General features: G+C 44.5%; 1 protein-coding gene across 3 annotated transcripts in view; it reads right to left on the bottom strand.

Moving 5' to 3' along the window:
* Positions 1 to 12,687, bottom strand: part of SLC1A2 (solute carrier family 1 member 2) — a 166,551-nt gene extending 153,864 nt beyond the window's left edge. Inside the window, exon 1 of one of the 3 annotated variants that reach the window (XM_032166271.2) lies at positions 12,599 to 12,687. In XM_032166271.2, the coding sequence (XP_032022162.1) occupies positions 12,599 to 12,603 (5 nt within the window). In that variant the 5' untranslated portion in view covers positions 12,604 to 12,687. Of the gene's footprint in view, positions 1 to 11,612; positions 12,195 to 12,570 lie in introns of those variants that run through there. The other 2 variants (XM_032166272.2, XM_032166269.2) reach the window with 2 other exon arrangements.
* Positions 12,688 to 13,125: the final 438 nt, after the last annotated feature.

The following is a 13,125-nucleotide window of genomic DNA, read 5'->3' as shown; positions in this document are numbered from 1 at the left end:
CCCCCAAAGTGAGCAATGAATTAGCCTCAGGTTCTAACTCTTTCCTTCATCAGTATCTTCCACAGATAATTCAAGACCTCCCCTTCATTAATCAAGCCTTTCCCTTAGCAGATGAACAGGCTTATAGCACACCTGGCCTAAAATTAAAACAACCCAACATATAATCCTGCTCTCGCATTATCTGCTTTCCTAGTACCATCTACCTCTTGGCTACCATTTATGGAAAAAAATAATTTGCATTCATTTTTCTCTCCACCCATTCTCAACCCACACCAACATGGCAGCAGCTGCCATCACTTTGCTGACCCAGCTCTGGCAAAGGCCAATGATGGCCTTGAAATTGACTAATCCAATGACTACTTTTCAGTCCTTCCACGATTTGACCTCTCCATAGCATGCAGCACTGTCGGCCACTTCAAGTCACCTGCTCACTCTTGCCTCCCCTCCTTACTTCTCAGCACCCTGCACCTCGTGAATCACCTCCCTCTGCCCATCTTCGGATACTAGAGCTTCCCAGGATTCTTCTCTCAGCCCAATTCTTTTCTCCAGCTTCATGCTCTGTGCGGGTGAGCTCCCTTACATCTATAATACAAATAGCACTCCATAAAGTCCCCGGCCTCTCATGACTCTTAACTGCCCAGTGAACATCTCTACTGACATCCCACTCACCACAAATGCTAAGCCAATGTGCTGAACCAAATTCACTGTCTTCTTCAAATTTAATTTCTCTCCTGAATTCCTTTTTCTGCACTTACCTCGCCCCCATTTGCTTAATCTAGAAGGCTGAGAGATGGCTTTAAGCCTTTCCACCTGCTCACACCTACTTGCACTTGGTCACCAAGTCTTTCTAAATATCCTTGGAATCTGGTAACCTATGTTCATTTCTATACCTTAATTCAGGTCATAATCTCCCACCTGAATTATTGCTGCCATCTTCTACCTAGTCTCAGTGTCTCATCCCCCTTGATATGGTTTGGCTGTGTCCCTACCCAAATCTCAACTTGAATTGTATCTCCCAGAATTCCCATGTGTTGTGGGAGGGACCCAGAGGGAGGTAATTGAATGATGGGGCCAGTCTTTCCCATGCTATTCTTGTGGTCGTGAATAAGTCTTACAAGATCTGATGGGTTTATCAGGGGTTTCCACTTTTGCTTCTACCTCATTTTTCTCTTGCTGCCACCATGTAAGAAATGCCTTTCACCTCTCGCCATGAATCGGAGGCCTACTCAGCCATGTGGAACTGTAAGTCCAATTAAACCTCTTTTTGTTCCCAGTTTCAGGTATGTCAGGTACATTTAAGCGTTTTGTTTTTATTGTTAATAAAGCCATGTTTTTATGTTATGGGGAAGGAGCCACTGGTCCAGAGGACAAAAGGTTAAAAATTTTTGTTAAAAATAATTTCTGTGACAGCGAATAGTGAATCATTCATACCCTTTTATTTGGCTGTTACATTCTATGTGCAAACATGTATTTCCTAAATATAGATTGAATGTAATCAGTGACATCTTTACCCACAAACTGGAAATATGCATAATATCGATCTGCCATGGTAAATAACAGACTTGTAACTATTAAAAACAGGTAAGGAAAGAAAAGAAAGGCAATTTCCAATGAGATTTGGTTGGCTTGCTCTACCTTGTGTTGCTCTACAATTGAGCCACTGGAATTAATATGTTGTGCTGATAAAAACACAAACACAATGATAATCAGTGTCTTGGTCTCAGAAAGCAGAGTCAACTGATGCAAGAAAATAAGGGAAAACACTCACGAAGATATAATTTGCAAGGCCTTGGGTTGTGTGTACAAAAGTGTTCTTTCACCTCTGAACATATCTTAATATTTGCCAGTGGAATAGAACAGAGAAATATCAACATATACGTACCTTTGGCTTGAAGCTGACAGACTACCTGACTTCTTGAATCAACAGAGCAATGCAGTGGATATTCCAGAAAGGATTTATCTAATTCATTGTTCACTTTTCCCCAGGTAAGGACTCCATGGGAAATAACACTTGCAGTAGTGTGAAAATGGCTGCTGTCAACACTGAAAATATCAATAATAGCTACACTCTTTTCTCAATATATTTATTTATTATTCCTTCTGACCCCTTCCATTATACTCACCACTCTAGATAGAAATTAGATTAATGTAACTAATTTCTCTCTCTAAAGCAGGACTTTCAGATAACCATCTTTCCATTGGACATGGCACCCTTGGAAGGACTGGAATGAAGAGAAGGGCTTCTGTCATATGTACTTGGTGACTATGTGAGACACAGCTAAAGCTGAGGAAGATGGCTAGGCACGGTGGTTCACGCCTATAATCTCAGCACTTTGGGAGGCCTAGGCAGGCGGATTATCTGAGGTCAGGAGTTCAAGACTAGCCTGGCCAACATGGTGAAATCCTATCTCTACTAAAAATACAAAAATTAGCCAGGCATCATGGCGCGTACCTGTAAACCCAGCTACTCAGGAGGCTGAGGCAGGAGAATCACTGGAACCCAAGAGGTGGAAGCTGCAGTGAGCTGAGATCATGCCACTGCACTCTAGCCTAGGTGACAGAGCAAGGCTCTGTCTCAAAGATAAATAAATAAATAAATAAACCTGAGGAAGATGATGACCTTGAATTCTCCCCAGCCTGCCCATCAGAATCCACTTTCCCTGTCTTAAAGGGCAGACAAAAAAAATGACTATTTCTGGAGAACAGGATTGGGGCTGGAGATAGTCTTTTACTTTTTTACTTTATGCCATTTTGTAATATTTGAGGTTTTTATTTTTTAAGATATAGCTTTATTTATTTCCTTATTTATTTCTAACAAATAAAAATAGTATGTATTTGTGCTATACAACATGATGCTTTGATATACACATACACTGTGGAATAAAATAAATCAAGCTAATTAATGTATCCATTACCTTACATACTTATCATTTTTTGGTGGTGAGAACACTTAAAATCTACTGTTCTCCCAATTTTCAAGTACACAGTCAATTGCTGTCAACTATAGTCACCATGCTGAACAATAGATCACTTAATGTTATTCCTCCTGACTACCTGAAATTTTGTATCACTTGACCAGCAAGGTATAGCATTTTACTAAAGATGATAGCTTTGTGGATGCCTGGATATTCTGATCACAAGCAGCCAGACTCATTATTTTATTATCTTTCAAACATTTGAATTTGGAAACAGTGGTGGATGCTGTGACATGCTACCCAGATCCCTTTCCCCCCACATTTAGGACTGAATGATTCATTTGCCCAGCTGCTGGGCATGTTGATAAGTGACAGCTCTTAACTATATTCCCTCCAACCCCAAGCCTTGCCCTGTACCGAGGTCCATGTCCCCTGTTCCAGCACAGCCCCATTCAATGGCTGGTTAATGCAGGGGTATAAAGGCCAAACCTCTTTCCTCAATTCAGGATCATTCTGAAGGGCCATCCCTGTTCCAGAGCTCCTTGTGGGTTGGCAGTCTTTGGTGCTACTGTTTCAACCTCTCCCTCTGCCCACCCTGGCTTCCCTCATTCCTTCATGAGGATTTATGCTGAAAGCTTCTCCCAATAAACTCCATGCACACAAGTCTCCATCTCAGAATCTGCTTCCCAGGACCAACCAATGACACCTCAACCCCAGTGTATCAATACCTGTGAAAAGATTCTAAAGTTCAGTGCTCTCAGACTAATAGATAATGAGTTCTACATTTGAAATGTTAGCAATTAATTATGATCTAAAAATCAATGATCCTTCAAATGCTAAGCTTCTATGATGATTTTATAAATATCTGCTGATTGATGGGATTGAGTTCCAGAAAAATACTGGGAAAATAGATTCAGTCTATAATTCCATTACTCTCTAATCTATTCTTAGAAATTAGCCCAATATTTATTCTTCACACTTTTTCTAGACCATATGTTGCATATAAATAGAAAAAATGATAGCTGAACCAATCCCCCAGGTACCATCAGCCACTTTAGAATGTCTGAGATGTGTGTTGTTGGTTGATAACCATCCATTTCACTCTTGAACAAATTTGTCTAATTGGATCTTGTTCATGTTGATGTCCATCCACTTTCCTAAGAAATCTATCAGATTCCAACTGTTCTTTCTTAATTAATTTTTTTAGAGACAGGGTCTTGCTATGTTGCCCAGGTTGGAGTGCAGTGGTTATTCACAGGCATTGTTATAGCTAGCTCACTGCAGCCCCCAACTCCCATGCTCAAGAGATCCTCTCACCTCAGCCTCCTGAATAGCTAGGACTACAGGTGCACACCACTATGCCCAGCCCAACTGTCCTTTTAAGTAAAGATTGGGATTAAACAGAATCTACAGCAGTTAGCTTTCCATGATATCTAAGAGAGAAGAATGATTTTCTTCTTTTCTCTGTTTTCTTTTACCTATCTCCCTTCATGTACTACTACTTCTTCCATTTGAAATTATCTTGTTTGACATCTACAAATAGGTCTGACAATCATTTTCAATTAACTAAACTTATTCTCACTTTTTTTATGGTGACATTTTCTTTTGAATGTCACATCTCCACTGAAAGAATAACTTCTTTCTGTAATAATTGCTGTCCTTCTTAAGGCATTGCCTCTTAAATTCTTTAAGATTCTTTAAGAATTTAAGATTCTTACATTATTTTTTCTTCAGAGACACTAGGCTATCTTGCTTTCTTTGAAGGAAATTATTGAAGACACTCACTGGAGCAAAAATAAAAATAAAAAATAAAAAGCAAAGGAAGGATCCATGAAATTTTAAGGAAATGTGGATTAATTGCAAAATATGGATAATACAAAACACAGTAAATTAGATGACAAAAAACAGAACAAAAAACTCAGTAACAGCATAAAATCAAAACTTCTCTAAGTTTCACTTTTTTCATCTCTAAAATGAGATAATATTCCCTAGGGGATTTTCAAGGATTAAATGAAGTCATATATGTATAGCCACATAAGCTTGGCTGATCCTGTTTATATTTGTTTATGGTGATATGGAACACTGTAGATATATGTCAATTGCCTCACTCTTACCAAATTCTATACTTGGTGGAGAAAGCTTTTATAATCAAAAGAGAATGAAATGCCATGGGAATTGGGATTCCCTAAGGATTGAAGGGCTTCCAAAGGGAGTCAGACCACCAGTGTGGACAAAGTGCTGACATTTACTGCCATCTGTTGGGTGATGAGCAAACTGTCCCACTATTTAAAACACACAGAAATACGCTTCTGGAAGATTTCTTCCTCAATTCAAAAGGCATCCTTAGCGCATCACTGTTTGCATCTGCTATGAAACAAACATCAGCCCCACTCCTAGAGGGACAAGACCAGTAGCTGTTTCAGGAAAGAGCGTAAGTTAAGTCGCAACCCTAAACAGCCACATCTGAGGGCTGCAAAAGAAAACATAAATTCCAGGGGCTGCTATAAGCTCAGCTACATTTGCCACTACAAAGCACATACCCAAGGCTCAATTCAATATCCCAAAGGTTGGGACCCATGTGGTCATGCCCTGGGCTCTTTCAAAGCACTGCCTCCAGACCAGACAATGCTATTGGCTTCCTGACTACCAAACCAATAATTACAAAAGACCTCTCCATTAAGTACAACCCAGACCAAAGTTAAAGAAAACAACAAGAAGTGCTTGGGGGGTGGGGGGGAAAGGTAGCTTGAATGATCTTTTTTTTTTACATAGAAATGAGATTTTGAATAATTCTTCAAATCCAAAACCACTAGGCAGTGGTATATACCAAGAGAATGGTATGCATGCTTTCAATCTCTCAATAACTTCCTTGGAGAGGTAAGGGGTCAGGCAGGTAACATGAGAAAAGTAGTCCCAGAAAAGACTGTGCCCAACCTGAAAGGCATATGCCCTATCTCAAGAGATGGCCATTCCTCAGCCCCAGTTAACCCCTGCCCTGCTGGACTAAGAGGTGTGGCCTAGTAACTACAGGTATGGATCCTAGAGCCAGGATGCTTGGGTTGAAGGCCTAGCTTTGCCACTCACTGGCTGTAAAATCTTGGGCAATTCGCCTACTCTTTCCGTGCCTCAGTTTCTATACCTGTAAAATGAGGCTAAGAGTCACTCCTGCTGCATCATATTGTTGTGGGGATTAAATAAATTGATACACATTAAAGTGTTTAAAGCCAACTGGGATATAATCACTCAATAAATGGTACCAAGATAAAAGGGAAGGTTCTTTGTCATCAGGTCTCCCAATTTTTAAGAGAAGCCAGAATCAGGATTTTTTTTTTTTTAAGGTAAAACTAAGTATAGGTGAACAATTAAAACATGTTCAAAATCCTCTGTGAGCCTAAAAGAATATGCCCATGGGCCACACACAGTCCACAGGCACCCAGTACCTCATGTCCAGTGCTGGGATAAAGGCAAAGCGGAAGGCAGACAGGTCTCAGATTCACTTCCAACTTCGTCACCAGCTCTGTGATCCTGACAGCACAGTGACTGGGAACTTGGGATGATAGAACCACATGACAGAAAGTCCTGTGCCAGATTACAAACAGCAAGTGACAGATTGCCCTCCTGACCAAACGTAACAGAAGAAAGTACTCTCAGCGATTTAAGTGAAGCCTCTAATATAGAGGGGGGCATGGGGACAGCATCTCCCTCCTTGACCCCAAACACTTCATTCAAGGTCTTTAACATTGCCGTCATCTATCCTAGAGACCAGGATTGACACAGATCAAGTCTAGCCGCCAAATTGAGTTCATTCCCTTCATTCCATTTTCAAAGGACAGTTCTTGCTCAGTGAGTCCATACTCTAAAGCAACTGTTGAGATTGCCAAAAATACCAAACAACAGTTCAGCAAACAGTGGCCATCTGTTTATCTGAGACATTAAACACATGAATGAAAAATAAATAAATATCAACATCATTGAGAAACAACTTTTTAAAAGAAAAACCAAAGCACTAAGAAAATGAGGTCTTCTTTTTAAAATTTTAAAGATCTTCCTTTCATTCTCCTTTAATACTGTGGGCCCATTGTCTTTTCTGACATCATTTAAAGCCAACCAGACAGATTTATAATGAGATGCTAGTCCTTTTCTATTCTACCGACAAAATATGTGGCCCATCTGCCCCCAGTCAATGATGGAGCACATGAAGATGGAGCAAAGAGATATTTTTAAACATTCCTTTAATTAATTCATTCCAAGGAGTTGGCACTTGGAGAGTTGCGGGGTGAGGGGCGGGCAGAGGGAGGAGAGAGCAAGCTCATGATCGTGGTAAATAAAGAGATTTGCCATAATCTGGATTCTAAAACCCTTTCTATGAAGCATCCTGCCTGGCCCCCAACAAGCTGTTAAGGGCATGAAATCAAAAGCTGCAAGCAAGGCAGTGTCTGGTGTTTGTTAGATGTTTCTTCAGACTGCGAAGACAAGTTTTTTAAATGCAAGCAAAACTAAAATTTTATCTTCAGAATAATGCTTCTGCCTACTATTCCTAGAAGATTTAATACTATCAGTGTTTTAGTAGATTAAAATAATTGTAGCAGGCAACTGAAAAGAAGAATAGATTCAGCTCATGCCAAGACGCAAACCAGTCCAATGGGAGAAAAATTCAATATGAGAAACAATTCAGTTTGCCTTTAAAAAGGGGGAAACCAGACATCAGGGCATTGTGTGACACAGCCATGGAGGAGGGCAGGGAGGGGAGGATTTACATTGAAATCACTCTGTGTTGAGCTTCAAATCATGAAAAAGCTTTGCAATTCTGGAACTGTAGGATTTATGGCACACTGACCCAGAAATCTCACACTTAGCTGTTAAATATATTGCTCGTTTTTTGCAGCTGAAGCATCATCGCTTAAGGACTTTTCCTTGCTGACACGTCCTTTAAAGCCAAAGCCAAAGGAGACACAAAACACCTAATTGTGTTGCATGGAAGAGGAAGAGAAGTGGCCATTGATACTGATGAACAGATTTGTCTTTTGGTTTTTAATAACATGGAGTTTCTGCCTCACAAGTTTCATCTGGATTTAGAAATTATTTCCTGAGAATTAAGCTTTCAATTACTCACAGCGACTGTCTTAGTAAACATGAAATGGTTTTCTCATAGCTCTACTAATATCTATTTTCCCCAAGGAGGTTGATTTCTATATTATTGAAAATGAGAAATGAAAATTCCAGCCAAGCCTGAGGCATGCAACCTCCAAACCCCTGTAGACCATAAGCCCCATATCCTTTACTCACTTTCCAATAAGTCCACTCTGTAGGCTTTTCCTCCTGCTGACCTCAAATTCATTCCCAAGGGGAGAAGCGAGGGGACAATGGTTATGGTTTGCTTTTATTTGCTTGAAATAATAAATTCAAGGGGTCTCCCTTGCCAGGGTTTTTCCACTGTCAGCAGTTTTCTGTTTCCCTTGCTCTTTAAGTCAAACTGAAGCCCAAGCCCTCATGGCTGGCTTTCGCCCTGACCCCCTGGCTCCTGGGAGCTGATCAGAAGACAGATTGCCTTGGGTATGTGACATAGAGAGTGACCTAGCCACCCCCCACCTCCAAGAAGATATTTATAAAATGCCTGCCTCTTCAGCATCTGGGCACTCCACTGTGACCCAGTCAGTAATGGACACTAGCCTGGCTGCCACCAACCACTTATAATCTCTTTCCAATTTGGGTCAGGGACCTAAAAGCCATCTCCGTAATTCTAGCCATGACAGGGAACTCAGAAAAAAAGAATGCTCAACTATTAAATTAGACCTTGCTTTGCAGGAAAATACCTCTCAGAGCCTGGGAACTACCAAAGAGTCCACTATTGATTTTTATGGAAACTGGATGCTAATAATCTCAATTCCAAATAATCAAAGCCCTCAAAAAAACCAGACTGTGGTGGCATATGCTCTGCACAGGCAAAGACCAATGCACAGGTTACAAAGAGAATATCCTAAAAGGCAACTTGCAGGATAGGTACGCCAAAAGTTTGAGAGAGAGCCAGTAATCTGCACCAGCCATGCCCAGCACACATCCTTTTCAGATGATAACCCCAAAGCTTTGCCAAGTCTTGTAATCTTTCTGGAAAGATGGTATTCCTTATATATAATTTTACCCTTAAAGTCTATTTTTGTTGGACTGCCTACTTCACAGAGTTACTGGAAGAATCAAATGTGATGAGGTACACGAATGAGCTTTGAAAGTGAAGTATTAAACAAACATAAGATGTCATTATTGCTTCTAATAATTCTTTAGAAATTGGTAATTAACATGTTCTGCTGCTGATAATTACATCACCAAATAAATGTGAACCAGAATGGTCAGTTTCCCACATTATCCTATTCCCCAAACATTCTGGATCAAACAGAGTTGAACTGAAAACATATAAATTGAAAGTATATAACTATATTGCTATTTTTGCTTCCTTCTCAGTAATGTATGTTTCAAGGAAACAATTTCAATATTGTTGAAGGGCAAAAGCTAACAAAGGAGACAGCCTGAGGAGTCTTAGTAAATGTTTCTTTACAAGGCACATTAACCAAAGATGTTAGAAGTTGCAAGAGATCTCATGAGTCCACATGAACAATTTACTAATAAAAATCCTTGACTGGATGGAGCTAGACTTCTAAAAGGCAGTCCCAGACTATTTCTGTATCCCCCCAACTCGGAGTTCCTCACATGTGAGTTCCACTCAACAAGTGCTCAGTAAATGCTCCTGGAAGAAAAGAAGAGAATAAGAAAGACCAGGGCTTCTGAGCATGTCACCTGCTCATCAGTTACTGCTGTTAAATAATAATGGGTCATAGATCCTATATTTGTTTCCCAGCCGTTCAACTTTTTTCAATTCTTTCATCTCTTAAATATAAGTTCCTCTGGTGAATCATTTCTTAACCACAAAGAGTGCAGAAAGATGGGATTAATTGGATGGGAATCTTTCTAAAATGCTGAAAATCACTTTGGCTCTACATCGAATGTCACATCATTTGACAGCTTTCATTTAGGACAAAGGTAAAATAAACATACTTAGTTTGGGGCTGTTATCGTAACCTCTTCTTCTCTATCTGGCCATAAAAATAGGGAGTGAGCTGGATGCAGGATTTGGAAGACTAATATCATCCATCTTTTTCACAGATGTTTTCCACCCTAGCCTTTACAAGCAAGGATAAGTCTAGAAGGTCCATGAAGGCAACCAGAAATTCTTTCGTATCTTTTCTAATATAAAAGCTTTTTAAATTAAACATGGGAAGGCACTGATCTTGATCCATATGGGCTCCTAGTATCTATTTCTAGAGATCTGTTTTAGCACAAGGTACCACCCTCCTTGTGCACAGGTGTCTTGCTGAAACATATTTTTGGAGAAACAATAATCAAAAAAGTCCAAACTGCAAAACAGGGCAAAGGGAGAGACAAAATTTCATGCCATGACAAGATGCCAGATGCCTTTGGAAGGACTCTGGGGGACAGAAAAGGAATGAATTCCTTCTCCTGGACACAGAGAGACAGTTTTAGAAATATTTTCCTTCTATTGGAGATTGCAGTCTAGAGATCTGGCTTTGGATACTAGCTCTTCAGCCTGCTTAGAAATCCAATTCCCCTAAAACAAGCCTGCGGAGTTGGCAAAATTTCTTAGGAGAAACAGGAAAATGCCAACACCACCACTTGAGCCCAGAGAAGCCCCTGATTTGCTTTTCACATAACATGGATCTTGTGATCGCTTGCAAGTGAGTAACTGCAATTTTGGGAATTAACCAAAGGTCTGAGCTGCCCAGTCTTTTCATTGCCACTCAGGTTCTACGAAGCCCAAAAAGTTTTCTGGGAGATACTGGTCCAAGGACTCTGTTTGTGGACCTTTCCTTTGATGTGTGAGTATTCAAAGAATCCTTTTGCCCCCTGCAGCCCCTTCTGTCTCTTGCTAAAGACGGTTGTCTTTAGTTATCACTGCGAGGGAGCTTTCCCCAGGCCAACTGCAATCTCGGGAGGCAGGACACGACTCCAGACCCTCGGGCTGAATAGGGAAGCCAATGCTATCCCTGCCCGCTGGAGTCTGGCGACTCCTGCCCTTGTCCCAAACCACACGTTTTCCCGCCTCCCGGGAAGCACCCAAATATCTTCCACCCTTCTTTAGAGCTAGCCAGGGAGATTCCGCCTTCCAGGGACAAGGAGCGATCGGAGCGGGCCCAGCATCTCCATGGCGACTCTGCAAACCTGGCGTTCAAGGCCGCGCGCGCTGGTCCTTGCCCCGCCCCAGGGCCCGGTCTTGGCTCATTCATTCCGGGCCGGCACCACCTGCAAGCCCGCCTCGGGCCTGGGGCGCCGCGCTCCAGGCGCTGCTACCCCGGTGTCTGCTCACACTGTGCCCAATTCCCTATTGTTTTGAAATCCCAAAAGTAACCTCAAGAGGATTTCTTCCTCACACTCTCACGCCCCCAGCGCACCTTACCCTTTTAATCAAAATAAAACAACCCTCAGCCTCTCGCATTTTCAAAGGATTAAGCAGCAATCTCCAAGAAAGAAAATCAATCCCCTCCCCACTATCGCATCCCCAGCCAAGCCACGGCTCCGCCACCACCTCCGAGGCCCGCCGCCGACGCCTCTCTGTCCGCATCCCGGATAGGGGCGCCACCACCCCGCGCGACCCCGCTTTCCCGCGAGTACAGATAAAAATCCCCTCACCCTTCCGTGGATGCCATGGTCTGGGGAACGCCCCCTCCTCTTCAGCACTATCCGGCAGCTGTGGGCAAGGGAGAGAGCGGCCGCCGGGATGAGCGCGAAGTGCTGCCGGGAGCGGTATTTAAGAGGAACCTCTGCCCGCCCTTCCACCCGCCTCCGGGGTAAGCCCTTTAACGCCTCAACGGGCGCAGGAGGCTCCTGCCGGCGCTAATCCGCGTCCCGGCTCTCCACGGCGCGCGACCCGCGCTCCCCTCCGCCCGCGGGGATGGCGCTTGGCGGGGAGCTCCGGGGGCTCCGAGGGTGGCTTCCCCGAGAGAGCGATGCGCCCAGGGCTGCAGGAGGGCGCACGCCTGCGATGCGCCCCTGCAGCCGCTGCCACCTGTGCTTTGCTGCGGGGCTCGCGGGCGCGGCGAGTGGCGGGAGCAGAGAGTGGTGGCAGAGGACGGTGAGCGTGCGTGCGCGTGTGCGGGTGTGTGCGCGCCGGGGGAGGCGGCGGAGGCCGCTGCGCCCTGGCTCGGCGCCGGCCGGGGAGGGATTGCAAGGTTTAGCCCCGCCGGAGCTGGGGATTTGCAGGCGATCCCTCTCTATTTTCGTCGAGAGGTGACATCACCCGCGCCGCCGCCTCGGGCAACTCCTTTAACCGCCGCCCCCCGCCCCCATCTCCAGTCGCGGTCCCTCCTCTGCCATCCCTCCCCCCAGCCTCTCGCCATAAATTAGCCAAATAAGAAAAGAGGCCCCGCCGCTAGTCCGGGAAAGCCTGGGCAGCCGGTGGCAGGAGCCCAGGATCTAAGGAGTAGCTATTGTTTCCCCTGAAGCCCGCGTGGCCCCGGGTCACCCCGTACGGGGTGAAGCGCAGGCGACGGCGCGGAGACCCGGAATGCCCCTCCGTCTCCGCCTCCCTGGAGCAGCCCCTGGCGCTCCCTCCTCACTCCCCGGAGCACCTGCTTCAGCTCACACTCACCCCCAAACTCACAGGCGGGCACACCCACCCCATCCTCCCACGTCTGGGGGTCCCAGGTCCCGCGGAGTCGAGCGGCTGAAACACGCGGGTGGTGCAGCCTAAACGCGGCCCAGCTGCGCGCCCTCCCCCGCCGAAGCTCGAATAAATCTCTGGCCTTCAATTATTCAGCGAGATTAATATTAATGCAGCTCCCTGGGGGCGGCAGGCGGGGTGCAGGGGAGGCCGGGAATTTTTTTTTTAAGGCCGAGAGAGGTCGGCCTCGTGGGTGCCGGCTGAGAAGGCGCGGAGAGTTGGCCCAGGGGTGAGTGGCGGGGGACGGTTCTCCACCCACTCGGCGCTGCTCGCCGCCTGCTTCCGTGTCCCGGGGGCGGCGCACAGAGACAGATGGGCTTGTGCAAGGGAGAGTTCGAGCCTTCCGGACGCCTTTGCATAAAAATGACGAGACCTGTGCAGCTGTAATTATCTCTGGAATACAGCAGGAACCTAGGGTACCACTACTTGCCGACCCTGTGAGAGCAGAGCAGGCAAAGCCTCACTTTCCTCGTCTGGGCAATG

This window comes from Hylobates moloch, unplaced genomic scaffold (genome assembly GCF_009828535.3).
Source record: "Hylobates moloch isolate HMO894 unplaced genomic scaffold, HMol_V3 SCAFFOLD_11, whole genome shotgun sequence".
Lineage (NCBI taxonomy): Eukaryota > Metazoa > Chordata > Mammalia > Primates > Hylobatidae > Hylobates > Hylobates moloch.
This window is presented reverse-complemented; position numbering and strand designations above follow the sequence as displayed.